The sequence below is a fragment of the Halichoerus grypus genome, chromosome 4, assembly GCF_964656455.1.
Source record: "Halichoerus grypus chromosome 4, mHalGry1.hap1.1, whole genome shotgun sequence".
Classification (NCBI taxonomy): Eukaryota; Metazoa; Chordata; class Mammalia; order Carnivora; family Phocidae; genus Halichoerus; species Halichoerus grypus.
Window position 1 is genome coordinate 137114402 of NC_135715.1, and position 14926 is coordinate 137129327.

General features: G+C 41.9%; 1 protein-coding gene and 2 long non-coding RNA genes across 8 annotated transcripts in view; 1 reads left to right on the forward strand and 2 right to left on the reverse strand.

Moving 5' to 3' along the window:
• Window positions 1-14926, forward strand: part of LOC118525213 (uncharacterized) — a 127464-nt gene that overhangs the window by 82611 nt on the left and 29927 nt on the right. The window lies entirely within an intron of this gene.
• Window positions 1-14926, reverse strand: part of CHN1 (chimerin 1) — a 192399-nt gene that overhangs the window by 1041 nt on the left and 176432 nt on the right. For 4 of the 5 annotated variants that reach the window (XM_078071012.1, XM_036075772.2, XM_078071013.1 and 1 more), the window contains 4 exons: window positions 11484-11657; window positions 10657-10734; window positions 7959-8096; window positions 1061-1166 (listed from right to left, as the gene is read on the reverse strand). In XM_078071012.1, coding sequence (XP_077927138.1) covers window positions 1061-1166; window positions 7959-8096; window positions 10657-10734; window positions 11484-11657 — 496 coding nt within the window. Of the gene's footprint in view, window positions 1-992; window positions 1167-7958; window positions 8097-10656; window positions 10735-11483; window positions 11658-14926 lie in introns of all 5 variants that reach the window. The other variant, XM_078071014.1, reaches the window with a different exon arrangement.
• On the reverse strand, window positions 8504-10649 carry LOC144381629 (uncharacterized). Its single transcript, XR_013447220.1, has 2 exons — window positions 9772-10649; window positions 8504-8573 (listed from the first exon to the last, which is right to left on the reverse strand). It is a non-coding gene; the product is annotated as an uncharacterized LOC144381629 (long non-coding RNA).

Genomic DNA, 14926 nt, shown 5'->3' on the forward strand with positions numbered 1-14926 from the left:
GCTGGGTCGTCTCGATTATTCCATCAGCCCTCCTTCCACACTGGCTGTCCTGTTCCCTGGATTTTTATTGAGTATCTGGGGAGGGTGGTGGCGGTGGCACAGAGAGATGGCTGAGGGCAAGCGACCTGGTCGGGGAGCCGAGTGTTCGTGTTCACTCTCCTGCTATACAGCAAAGGCCCGGACCAGGATTTGAGAGCCGTTCCTTTGCTTTAGTGTGAAGGACTTAATTGCATCCATATATGAAGCAAACTTGAATTTGCGAGTGAAGTTGTAAGCATATTGAACACAAGTTTTAGCTCATGCTGCTTTTAAGGAGGGAAACCATGTAAATGCTAAATGCGCCATCAGTTAAATATTCATTTCTGGGTAGCTCTTGCCGAGAGGCATACAAAATAGATGTCAAGTTCTGTCTTTTTTGTTTCTAATTGGCTTTATATTTTGAAACTCTAAAACCACTAAAACTTGATCACAGAATTTAAAACCGTTTCCTTCAACTGGTAGAGAGCGAGAGTGACCGAGCAGGGAAATGAAGTTACACCACCACCCGTCCACTTAAGACATTAAACCAGAAGTAACCGAAATATTTTATTTTCTATTCCTCCCTCTACCTCTTATTTTACTCCATTTTTTTATAGCCGTTTTCAGTGTGGGAGACATTAATGCAATAATCTAAAATCCTGTCACCAAGTGTCAAGTGCCTATTTTGGAGCAAGAAGTAAGAAGAGTGAGCCTTCTGGCGAGCTGCTTTGCTCTTTATTATGCTAATGCTCATGTCCTTACAGCTACAACCTTTTCTCTTTCCACAAAAATTCAGTTTATGTCCTTGGCAGAACATCAGCATCTCTCACATATTTGCAAACACAGACTGGAACTGCAAATACGTTTACGTCAGAATCCAGTCTGTATTCGGCACCGTAGCGCAGAATATTTTTAGCATTCCTTCTCAGCTTGTGCATTCATTTATTCCTTCAATAATCTGTCCTTTCTTTCACCTTTGGTTTCATCTGATTCTTAAAATTCGGCTGCAGTACAAGGAGAAGCTTCCGAGTCCGTAACTTGCCTCTTGAGATGCGCCATGAGGTACCGCAGGGTTTCGCAGTGCGCGGGGGGCAGCAGCTTCAGTGCCTCGTGGAGGGTTTCTAACTGCTCGTCGGGATCCATAATTTCTGAGACAGCAAGGTGAATACCAAGGAGAAGAGCTTTAACAGACAACTTGTATAAATGCTTCCCTGAATTCTGTTCTTGTGGTGATCATCTAGGACCGGTAAGAAATGCTTTCTCACAGATCCCTGCCCACAGCTTTGGAAGATATTTTTAAGGTTCAAGTCTCAGATTGCCAGAAGGTTTAGTTTCAGTGCGGCAATACCATTTACTTGGACTTTTGGGGATGGCACCCACTTGATTCACTTGAGCGCCTTAGAGTCTGGTCACCGTGGCACTTGGACACTGGATAGGCAGGACGTAACCACAAAGCGTTCAGACACATGTATACACGGATTAAAAACTTAGACATTCGAATGAGGTCATCTTACAACATTACAGACCTACTTAAGGGATGTTAATATGTTCAAGATATTTTGAACATCCCAGTTCAGCGACGGTAGACCAGCTCTGCCCCTGGCAAGCCCTGCCGAAGTCTTAACTGGTATTCATGCTCTTTTCTTTTTAAACCAAGAAAGGCATCACCCAGTATTTACTTCCTTGGTTTTAATTTACTTTTTGTTATATAAAAAAGTCAAACCTACCCTCAGAGCACAAAAATATTCTACCACTTAGGACATTCAGGATAATGCAATAACCCTGTGGAGGCAATTCTAAATGTTGGGAGTGACCGCAGGTAAATGTGGCTCTTCCGAAGTGTAAACTTCAAAGGGAACCATCCTCATTTGGACATTTTAGTTCTGCTCTATTGGCCCAAAACCCAGCACGTTCCTTTGAGGTCACAGATTGCATTTAGTTCATCAGTTATTCCCATAATCAGAAACAGCAGACGTCTTTGGAATGCTGGGCTCTCAAAAAGAGCACCCTAGCACATTCCTGCTTCTCCGATGTCAGGAAGGTAGGGGGCCTTTAAATGTCGGGTTGCAGTGTAATTGCAAGGGCCCCCAGAGTGCTGAGTCTCAATCAGGGGAGCAGCCTTGAAATGCTGGAAGGCCGCAGCAGACCACAATGTATCACTGAAGACACAAGACTAAGAATCCTAGTTTTCTAACGTCTAAGACAAACCAATTCAATGCCAACACGTCAGAATCTGGTTAAAACTGATAGAAAAATGAATGTGAGAGTTCCTAGCACCGGCAGTGCAGATCTGATAAATGTCAGAATGGGAAGAGTGAAGCTTTTTAATTCAAAGAAACTTTGGCCATTTTAGAATTTCAGCCCAAAGCTTACCCAGGGTTCCTGGTTTGTTTCTCAGTAATAAAGGATGTATTATTTGCCATGATAATTGATGCATGGTCTTTGAAACTTCGGGTCTTTAGAGAATGCCAGTTCATAACAGCAATACCATCTCGGATACTGAAATTCAATCATTTAATTTCTAGAATTAAGAAAATTCCATTTACTATAGAAACTATTACTTAGTATTTACTTATAATTTTTACCATAGGACTAATTAATCTGAAACTATGTTGTTTTGGAAATTGAAAAAAAGTAACATAGTTTCCTTTTAATTTTCACATTTAATCTTTGCAGGGAGAATCTTGAGATGGTGTGAAATTAGGGATATTGTTGGTGGGCTAGCAAATAAAATTCTCTGCTCACAGAGAGCTTATTTTCTCTCTTGGAGGGTGACTGACAATAATGAACACATACCTTCCAGTTTGTACTATATTAGAATGAGGCCAGTGCTATGGAAAAAAACAGCAGGGTAAGAAACACTGCAAGTGTGATGGGGTGCAGTTTAAAATGGGGATCAGAGGTGCCTGGGTAGCTCAATCATTAAGCATCTGCCTTTGGCTCAGGTCCTGATCCCAGGGTCCTGGGATCGAGCCCCGCATCGGGCTCCCTGCTCAGCAGGAAGCCTGCTTCTCCCTCTCCCCTCCCCCTGCTTGTGTTCCCTCTCTCGCTCTCTGTCAAATAAATAAAATCTTCAAAAAAATAATAAAATGGGGATCAGCATAGACCTCAATGAGAAAGTAGGTCTTGAGTAAAGACTCTGAGGGTGTGGGGGAATGAACCACACAGAGATCTAGGGGAAGGGGTTGCAGGCAGAGGAGTAGCCATGCGACGGTCCTGTGATGTTTGAGGACATGTGAGAAGCCAAATGTGGCTGAGCTAGAGTGAGCAAGAGGGGAATGGAAGGGAGTGAGGTCAGAAAGGTAAGAGGACACTGTTGTGTCCGTTGCCATCAGGCTGTTGAAGGGACTTAGCATTTACTGAGAGAAATGGGAAGGTGCTGAATAAGGGCATGATCTGACAGACTTTGCTCACAGTATCTCTCCTCTGTCTGCCATGTGGGAAACAGACTATGGAAAGGCCAGAGTAAAAACAGACCATTCTAGTAACTATTACAAAAATCCAGGTGAGCGGGGAGCCTGGCTGGCACAGTCGGTTAAGCGTCTGACTCTTGGTTTCGGCTCGGGTCATGATCTCAGGGTCGTGGGACTGAGCCTCACAATGGGCTCCGTGCTCAGTGGGGAGTCTGCTGAAGATTCTTTCCCTCTGCCCCTTCCTCCATGCTCGTACATGCTTTCTTGCTCTCTCTCTTTCTCAAATAAATCTTTAAAAAAAAAAAACCCAGGTGAGGAATGACTGACTCTAGCTTAGACCAGGTGGTGGCAGTGAAGGTGGTAAGAAGTTGCTGGATTCTGGGGATAGTTTAAAGGTAGAGTCCATGGGATTTCCTAGTGAGGGATGTAGGAGAAGGAGAAGAATCAAGAATGAGCTAAGTTTTGGGGTTAGGCAACTGGGAGGATGGAGCCTCCATTAAGATTATGGGTGGAAGAGGTTTCGTGGGAAAGATCCAGGGTTCTATTCGAGATGTCATTGAGACATCCAAATGATCATGCTGATGGTGGATTAATCTGGTACTCAGGGAGGGGTCCAGACTGGAGATATAAATTGGAGGACCTATGATAAACTGCATTTGAATATTCTGACATCAAATTGACAGAGATTCTTCCCTGGAATTAATTTTTCTCTATTTTTTTCCTACTTAAAGGACTATTACCCATAATGTTTTCAGAGAACACAAATCTTTTGCCGTAAGAAGACCACAGCATAATTTAAGAGAAAGAAAGACAAAATGGGATGTATTTAGAGATGAACAACCACCATCGGTTGTTTCAAGTACGTGAAAGGCTTGCATGCGGAAGAGGGTGATATTAGGACCATTGCCAAGGGAGGGAGTTGAAAGCAGGCAGATCTCTGTTGCGCACAAGCAGGCCTTTCTGACTGTGGCATCTGTCCACCAGCAGCTGCCGGCCGAGAGAAGCGCTCATCTTGCAGTTACTGCGTATTTAAAAAAGAATGTGCTGTAGAAGGAAGTCTTGTTAACATGACCCTTTAGAAGATCTAGAAACTCTTAAGATTCTATGGTTCTCGATATAAAATTATGTTTACTCATTCAACAAGTATTTACTGAGCACCTATTATGTAAGTGCAGGACTCTCGCAGGTGCTGTGGGAAAATAAACACGAGGGAGAGAACGCCCCCTCGTAAAGGAGTTAGTCTAATAAGGAGGACGAGACATGAGTGCAACCTTCCAGCATGAAGGAAGGAGGCTGTAGAAGAGGTCCTGGCGAAGTGTGATGGGGAGATGGAGGAGAAAGATGCCCTGGGGGCTGAGTGGAACAGAGGGGAGGAAGAGAGGGCATCGGAGGAAGGTCTGGAAGGATGTGGCAATGTGGACATGGTGTGGGCAGGAAATACGCACCTGAACCTGTATGAGCATCTAGTTAAAAGTTCTTTTTAAAGTATGTGCTGTCAATTCTTTTAGAGAGAAATTCAAATAGAAGAAGGAAAAAAGACTTAGCCACGCATAAGGGGTGACTCAGTGGCAGAGGTGAGGGAAAAACTGCAAATCCTCATCCCAGGCTTCCCTCCAGGACATTTTAAGTTGCTTGGGACAAAGAACCCTGGGTTTTATTTCTGAGTTTATCTGACTCACTCAGGGTTACACTCTGAGTCATATTTTCTAAGATCTTCTGGGAACAGAGCTCGTAGAGTCCTTGGCCAGAGAAAGATTCCCGCACACATTCCCGGCAGCGCCGTTTTCGTCGTGGTCAGGAAGCGGCCAGGCGCTGGCTTACTGAGCAGGCCTGTGAGAGGCACCGATCTTCCAGCCTTTGCACCAGGGGGTGGGGGGTGGGGGCAGCAGTGTTTTCACTGCGGGCGACAGAGAGAGGCAGCGAGGAAAAAGGGCTCGGTAGTCCGACACTTCCGGGTGGTTCAAGGGCAGTTTCCAGGGGATTATGAAGACCTTCAGGCCCTCAGATGAGATGCCCTGGCCTCCACCACCCACGCGTCCCTTCTGCGTTTCCCGTAGCCACTGCCCTCCAGCTTCCAAGCCGCAGCATGTCCGAGGGAGGCTGCAACAGCGGGGCTCAGACAGCTTTTGCAGGAGAAAGCTTTAATGTGAACTCCGAGTTTCTGCTGGCAAGAAATGCTAATAAATGCCAGAGAAACCCGAGCCCTAAAGAGCAGGGCCCCCGTTTCCTAGGGACTGAGTGCTAAAAAGGTTCAAGAGCACCTGCATCAGGAAGGGTCAGCTGGCCCTGACCATCCTTTGGGAGGACTTCCTGCCCTCCTGCCCTCCTGCCTTCCTCCCGTGGGTGAGTCTGTTCCACCAGGGAAGCCAGGCACTGGGCCGAGTGGAGAGAGCGAGGCCTGGGACTAATTAGACCAATGTGAGTTGGAATGCCAGGGCCACCTCCTCCAGCGATAGGACCTTGGACAATTTACTTAAACCGTGTAACGTCTCCTTCCTAAAATGATATCCTGGCGGAGTGCCCGGCTGGCTCAGTTGGAAGAGCAGGCAACTCTTGATCTCAGGGTCATGGTTTGAGCCCCACATTGGGTGTAGATTACTAAACTAAACTAAAACTAAACTAGAATAAAAAAAACTAAACTAAAATGATATCGTGACTGTAAAGTGCCTAACATGATTCCTGGGACCTAGTATATGCTCTATAAATCTTAGCTTCTCTCGTCTCCCTTGTGTGCCTATAAAGATAAGAGAAAGGCTGTATCTATGTGTCTAAATAATGAAATAGACTCTACTGCTACGAGAGACGCAGACAAGGACACAATGTTCCATAAACAATTGGATCAAAAGCAAACACGTACAATAAACGTTGATATTGTATATAAGTATTAGGCGTGGTTTTGGTGTCATGGCAATCACACATCAAAACAGTTGAAATTATAAGAAAGAATCTACCTTGATTTAGGGAAGTTTCTATCCTATGATGCACTTTGAAGAGCTCTTGGAGGTAGGACAGGGGGTTTGCTGATGTGAGACAGGAGGCCTGTTTCAGATACAAACCCCAGAACCCTGACAAATGGTTTGGAAGGTTAACCGAGGCAGCTGAGGTGGGTGTGGGGAATGAAGGTGAAACAATGTGAGGGTGTGGGGGGCAAAAGGCCTTGAACCCCAATAAGGAAGGCTTGGGTTTTTCTTCTGCATAGATGAGGCGGCTGTCTAGAGTTCAGAACCTGGGTCTGAAGGATTGCCTTGTCCTCTGCAAATGGGGTGCCTTTGGCTTTGGCACAGAAGCCAAGTTTCAGTTTTACTCCAAAGTAACACTGGGGACAGGAACACTGCCCACTTGGGCCCTCAGTGTTGTCCTGGGGATCGGGGCAAACTGTGGACTGAGCAGCCCTTTGTGATGTGTGTGTCAAGTGCTGTCCATGTTCATGGCCATCAGACTTCTCTCTCTGGGGCGGAAACGTCTGGCCCACGAAACAACAACCATAAGCTCCCGCAGACAATTTTCATGATCAGCACTGAATCCATCCCAAAATAAGAGGAGTTAAATTCTGATGGAAGAGATCTAGAGTCTTTCAGGCTCCTAACATGGACATTTGTACAAATCAGTGTAATTCTCCTGGCTGTTCTCTACATGAGAGCTGGACTGACCCGCAAGAAATCAGGGCTCCAGGGAACTAACCACAGAAATTCTCAACAAAAGCACTGAAGGGGAAACTAAAAATTAGAACAAAGCAAGTCTGTACTTCATGAAATTTCCAAGTCAAAAAGCAAATCAGTGTTACTAAGAAAGTGATGTTATTATTTAAAGATCAAGACAACATATGGTTTTTAAGAGAGAAAAGCAAATGACAGAAATAGCCTATCTTTTCTAAAAAAGGGCAATGCCAACACTTAAAATCTGTTAAAAATTCCCTTCTTTAAAAAAATGAAGTGTGAATTACAGGTATGAGTTTTGCACCATAAATAAAATTTGGCATATGAGCCTTTGCTTTTTTCTCATTTGCATCTCAACTAGAACTTAAAAAACCACTTCTTGATCTAAAACAGTGCTCCTTAAAGTATGATCTACAGACCAGTGCCAGTTCACAAACTGTCTGTTAATGGTCTGTCACAGGATAAGGACAGAAATTGAAAGTAAGAATTTAGAAACTTATCGGATCTGATAGAGCAACTTTTATGACTAGCTGAATCTAATAACAAAATAGTTTGGTCCTGTTTTTCAATTTTATTTTTCTAGTTATTCATTTTTATTTTGTAGAAGTGTTGGTCCTTATCTGAGGAGCACTGGGAAAAGCCTTACTTTGGAAAATGAGGGTTAGCCCATTACAAAGAGGCTTCTGACGGCAGAAGTCACAAACAACCGACGTTGGAGAGGAGTTCAAAACTCTTGTGAGTGTATTAGCCATGGAGAGAGGTGAGGGGGACATATTTAGTACGCGTTCAAGAAACTCCGACAAACCAGGGAAGTGATTACCGCGAGGAGGCATTCTGTGAGGTTAGTGGGAATGCGCGCCTTCATACTTACTGGCCGACTCGATGAACTTCGGGTAGGCGTCGTATGTGATGAGCGGGATCGGGAGATCCCGGAAGTACAGCTTCAGCGCGCCCGTGATGATGTTGATGTCTTCGTACATGTTCACAGAAATATCTGCCTTCTCACCATCTTGGAAGGATGTTAAAAACAATAAGTATCTGGATGCAGAGCACTGTTTTCATAACATATTTTTGTATACAGTCTTTAGAGATTGGCAATGCGTCAGTTTTTAGTATCAAATTCAGTGTGCTGATGTATATAAATGATCAATTTTCCGTGGAAAGCAAAATCGTCTTTTTTTTTTTTTTTTAATTTTCTATTCTGAAGTTACTTCTTTTTCCAGGTTTAACTAGGAGGGGGGGAGTACAAGAGGACAGAGGTCAACAGCAATATTTGTAAATTCCAAGAGTACTTGAGAATTCCTAGGGGAATGATGTGGGATTGCTTTTTCTTTCTTTTTTAAATAAACCTAGAGGATTTGAAAAATAACAAGAAAGGCACCCCTAACTTACGAAAGGCCACCTCTGCCTCACCCCAGGCCCCGACACATGAGCATGATGTTGGGATGTTGTCTAAGCCCTGGGGGTAGGCAGATAGTGAGAAGTACTAGAATGAAATGAAACAAAACTTCAGAGTGCTGAAGGAACAAGAGAAGAAGTTATAAAAGAGGAGTATTTTAGAGGTGCTGGGCCTTCAGACTCGAGTAAAGCTGGCCTTCCTTTACTACCCTGCATTTAGTCACTGGTTAAAATACCTGAATTTTCATCTACAAAAGATTTAATTAGTGCCTACTCTGAGCTGATCTTATACTAGATTTCTTTTATTCCGTTTGGCTTATGAATGATTTCTAGTGATTAAAAAGCAGCCTCTTCCCTACACAGATATTAGAATGGCTAAAATCCAGAACCCTGATGATAAATGTTGGGAGAGGATGTAGAGCCACAGAACTGTAAAGTGTTGGGAACGCAAAATGGTACAGCCACTTTGCGGGGTGGATGGTTTCTTACAAAGCTAAACATACTCTTACCATATAATCCAGCAATCACACTCCTGGGTATTTACCCAGAAGAGCTGAAAACTACTTATGTCTACACAAAAATGTGCTCACAAATATTTATAGCCACTTTCATTCATAATTGCCAAAAAATTTGGAAGCAATTGAGATGCCCTTCAATAGGCGAATAAACTGTGATGTATCTAGACAAAGGAACGTTATTGAGCAACAGCAAGAGAAGAGCTATCAAGCTATGAAAAGGCATGGGAGAACTTTAAATGCATATTGCTTAGTAAAGGAAATCAGCTGAAAAAGGCTACATTCTCTCTGATTCCAACTATATGACGTTCTGGGAAAAGCAAAACTATGGAGTCAGTAGAAAGAACAGTGGTTGCCAGGGGCTCAGGGGGAGAAAGGGAAGGAAGAACAGGTAAAGCACAGATGATTTTTATGGTAGTAAAAATTCTATGTGCCACTGTAACATGGATATATGACATTATGCATTTGCCAAACCCACAGAACTGTACAACATAAAGAGTGAACTTCAACGTAACCTACTGATTTTAGTTATTAGTAACGTATCAATGTTGGTTCATCAATTCTAACAAATATAACTAAACTAATGCAAGATATTAATAACAGGAAACTGGGCTTGGGGGGGGGCATGAGAGGAGAGCTCATATGGGAAATCTCTGTACTTTCTGTGAAATTTTGTAAGCTAAGACTACTGTTAACCTGAAACTGTAACCCTAGAACTACTCTAATGAAGTCTGTTTTTCTTTAAAGAAGCCTCTTTTAAATGCAAAATACCATGGCCTATCAGACATTCGCATCCAAGTGTGAGTTAGATCACCGGTATCTGTCTTTCCTACTTGGGTTGAAATCCCGGGCAGTGGCAGTACAAATTGGGCTAGACCACTTTCTGGGAGGAAAAGGCAATGAAGAATGCTTCACTGGGGGACCTTAGGCAAGTGTGCAGGTCCTAGGGGCCCGAAGACCTGGAGAAGAGGATGGGAGAGCACAAAAGGAAGGTAGAAGAATTAAGAAGGCAAATATCACCTCTATCAAAATTTTTATTCAGGACAAAAGAAAGAATACTGGTATTCTCTCCTGCCACATGGTTCCTGTTTCCATTATCTATGAGTTATTTTTCTATGAGAATCCAAATTTCAAATATCCTGTCTCATTATAGGGTACACGTCCAATTTTTGGTTTGGAAAATAAAGTTGCCAACCTTATAGTTCAGTCATATGACAGGTTAAACCGAATTTGGAGGTTGATCTGAGAACCGTTCTACCATTCAGCTAGTTCTTTCTATAGTAAGATATTCATTGTACCTTAGTTCACTCTCCTTTCATTTCTTACTCTCTAAGCCACAGCACTTTTCAGGGCCTTGACAAGGACAGCCTCAGCGTTTTTGCACAGTCTTCTCTTGCCAAGGTCTTTACATATCCTGTTTCTTTGCTACTCAACCATTATCTGGTCAACCTCTATTCTCTGGAAAAGCCTCTTTTGATCTCCAGCATCCCCCCAACCCCAACAAACTAGGTTATGTTCCACAGTCATAATTTTCCTTTATGGCACTGATTAAAATAAAATCAATAATGATTCTGTGGTGGGGGAATCTAAGTCATTAGATTCTCCCTGGCAGACAGCATTGTTGTCCTAAGTTAATGAACATGCTGAAGAACATACCTCTGTCAAAAGCCATCTTGACATCTTCAATTAAGTCACTAAATCCTGATACTCGATACAGTCCTTCAGAATTAAGACCTGTAAAAATAAAGCAAGGGAGCTAATTAGTTTCTTTGGAATTATGCCTTTTCTCCAAAGTTTAACTTCTTCCCATACTTCAGGCTGGGGAAGTAATGTGCATGAAAGAATGATTAAATATACTTGTTTAGAAACCTCTTTACATTTTCTCCTAAAATAAAACCATTGCACTCAGTTTTTAAACTCTGACCTGTTGTTACCTGAGTGTTTGTAATTTGGCTCATCACTTAGTCTAATTAGATCAAGTATGTTGAGTCTTAAGGGAAATAATTCATCACCCCAATTATACCTTAAATTCTTTTACATAACTGAAGACTAAGCTAACCATATTAATAGGCCCATACCAGAGTTTCCCAAATGGGAAATAATAATGAGGATGCAGCTCTGTTTTTTGGCTTAGGATAGTTTTAACAGAGCATTTACCCCTTTGCTTCTTGGACCTAGAAAAAATGTAAAAACTGAAAAACAAATTGCTATCTACATGTCAACTTCTATAGACCAGAAGATCCATCATCCATAAAAATATTTAAGCACATTTCCTATAACTAGTTAACTGTACCTTAAAATCAAGCTGGTTCATTATTTGCTAAATTAACTCATTTCAGACTTTCAGATTATTTGACATCTGAAATCATTCCCCCCTAAACTTACAGAAGACAACTGGATTATGCAGTGAAGCACCCAGAAGGGCATTAGAACTTGCATTCCTGGTGCATTATAACTGCTGAACCACACTGGAAACGCCTCACCTCTGGATTCGATTTCCCTGATGCACATGTCCACCACCATTGGTCGCTTAGTGATACGGGCTTTCACGAGTGTTGTGAGGTCACAGCTGTATACCTTCTTGACGTGCTTCAAGTCTGGCTTACAGTCGTTTGGGACCATCTTGGAACACTGCTTATGAACATTCAAACCACAATCTAAAAAAATATATAGAAAGGAGAAATTCATCAATGTTTTCAGAGCTTTGAGCATTCTGGAGTGTTTATTTTAGCAAAAGACTCTCCCTCCAGCTTGAGTTAGGCTTAAAAGGGGACTAGCTTCCAGTAGTTTCTGCAGAGTGTAAAAACATTCTTCCCATCTTTTCTCTTGGAAAGTTTTGGTTTTAAGTCAGCAGATGAGAATTCCAGCTCATGCTTCATCACTTGCTCTATGATCTCAGGAGAGATTCAACCCAAATAAAACAAAATTAATAAGTGTTTAAATGTCTACAAAATGTAATATGCCAAATAGGCAACTTAAAATTGTCCATTTCCTTAAAGTGACATAAAAATTATATTTGATGTGGGATATATAATTGTATTTTAATATATTGGATATGAAGAGGAATCAGATCTCCAAAAGTAAGAGTATCTCAGGGCCCTCTTAAAATCATGCTGCTCATATTCATATCTATTCATAAGCCTTGAGATATATATAAAATAATAAATTTAGTGGCTAAAAATAGCCGTAGTTATTTACTATTAGCACCAGCTTACTGATGCCAAGCACTAGTCCAAGTGCTTTACATTACTTCCATTAAGCTCACAAAACTCTGAAATAGGTACTATTTTTCTTATTTTATAAATCTGATGAAACCAAGCACATAAGTGTTAGGTAATTTACCCAAGGTCATGCAATGAGTATGTAGTGGAGCTGAGATTCAAGGGTTATAGATGTTTCTATGGTTCACGATTTTAATACATATACCATCTTGCCTCTCCTGAAGTGTGTCCTTTGCTTTGTAATTTTACAACTTCTCAGATGCTAGAACTCAAACATCTTCTAGTTAATGTTAGGAGATATTTGATTTTCAACAAGAAGAGAGCAACGGAATTTTAGAAGGGACAGAGAGGAATTCAAATAAGAGTGTTAAACCATCGCTGAATAATTTAACTAAAATAAATGTCATCTTTATGTTTTTAAAAACATAACCCATTTGATGTTTTTCATAAGCACTTGATGTTGACCCCTTGTAAATCTGATTCAATTATATCCAGGCCTTAACGAAACAATTTGAAAATCCTACAAGTCCATGACCACTGCTTGTGGTCACTGGGCAAGCTTTAGTTTTGCTTGCTCTTTCAGCAAATGTTGGTGATTATCATTGTAATAATGACTTGGTAAAGCTGCGGTCTAGTTCTATACGGCAGTAACAATAAACAGAGATAAGGAACATTTGCCAGAATTTATAAATGGAATCATTCTTTCATTAACTATGTAGACACTGCCAACTTGCAATGAGTACGTAAGGCCCGTGTGACTCAAAGGGAGGAATTCCTATGTAGCGAGCACCTCCCATGTGCAGACAAGCTAGGTGTCGAGGGACAGTGAGTCTTTGCACACATGTGTGTAAGAGAACAGCACTGGAGATGGCATGGCCAATGCCAACAATGCCCAACATTATCATCACTAAAGAATAGCAGCTGCTTCTTTGAATACAGAAATGGGCTTCCAGAGCACAGAGCTTGATCTATTCTATGGGAGGAAATGACCCAACAACATTCTGTATACTTAGACAATGTCCAAATGACTGCATCACCCAGACCCCCAATTCCTCTTTATATGTCTATTAGCTACAGATAAAATTTCTGATTCAATCATAAGGCATATCAATGGCAAAATGTCCACGTAAAAGACCTTGTTTCCCGTGAACATTTTAATGTTTCCAAAACTTCTATAACTTCGAATTAGCTCTATCATCTATTAGCTGTGTGATTTCGAGTGAGTTACCTTTCCTGTGCCTCAGTTATGTAAAATAGGAATAATAGTATTTATTACCTATCCATTATGTTCATGTGAGGCTTTAATATTAATATATGCAATTTCTTATGTGTAGTAGGTTAGAAGTGTTTACCAGAACTATGCTGTTGTCATTATCAAGAAGAAACTTTTTTTTTTTTTTTTAAAGATTTTATTTATTTATTTGACAGAGAACAAGTAGGCAGAGGGAGAGGGAGAAGCAGGCTCCCCGCCGAGCAGGGAGCCCGATGCGGGGCTCGATCCCAGGACCCTGGGATCATGACCTGAGCTGAAGGCAGCTGCTTAGCCACCTGAGCCACCCAGGGGCCCCAAGAAGGAACTTTTGAGAGGCCTTTTCTATGCAGCACCCCAGGGTCCATTACATGGTATTGTCCTAATCAGCTTACGGGCAGAAGCTAGATGGAACTCTGAGCCAGTTGTTTGTCCCATGTGAATGTGACAGGACCTTGATGACTGGGGTTATAGCTGCTTCCTCATCTTTACTGTTCTAATACATTTCATTTACATAAAAGTGTCTCCAAATAAGTACTTCATTTTTCTTGGCTTTTACCACATCTAGGGAGTTTTCAGCCACTCATTTTTCAAATATTTTTTCGGCCTCTATCCTCTTCTGGGACTCCAACAACGCAAATGTTAAATCTTCGGCTATTCTGCCACAGGTCTCTGAGGCTCAGGTCACTTTTCCAAATCTACTTTCTCTTGTTTGAGTTGGATAATGTCTATTGATCTATCTTCAGGTTCACCAATTCCTTCCTTTGTCACCTCCATTCTGCTATTGGGCCCATCTGTCTGGTGAGTTTATTGTTAATAAAATTTTCAGTTCTAAAATTTCTGCTTATTTTTATCTTCATTTTCTAATTCCTATTTTTCATTTGTCTCAAGAGTGTTTATAATTGCTTGCTGGAGCAGTATTATGGTAGCTGCTTTCCTTGTCTGAGAATTCTAGCATCTAGGTCATTTCAGTATTGGCACCTGTTGATCGTCTTTTCTTGTCTGAGTTGAGATTTTCCTGCTTCTCAGTATGAAGTGTAATTTTGAATTGAATCGTGGATATTTTTGAGTGTTACAAGACTCTGGTTCCTATTGAAAATTTCCCTTTTAGCCGGCAGTTAACCTGTTGAGATTTAGAATGCACGTCCTAGTTCACCCCTTAGGCCATGGTTCACATATCAACCTAGTTCACAAAGCCTTTGTAGTGCTACTGCAGTGCTCTTCTGCCCACCCTACTTGTATGTTACCCAAATGGCAGGACTGTACCCCATTTTTTTTTTAAAGATATTTTTCAACAGAGAGAGAGACAGCGAGAGAGGGAACACAAGCAGGGGGAGTGGGAGAGGGAGAAGCAGGCTTCCTGCTGAGCAGGGAGCCCCGATGCGGGGCTCGATCCCAGGACCCTGGGACCATGAGCCGAAGGTCGACGCTTAATCAACTGAGCCACCTAGGCGCC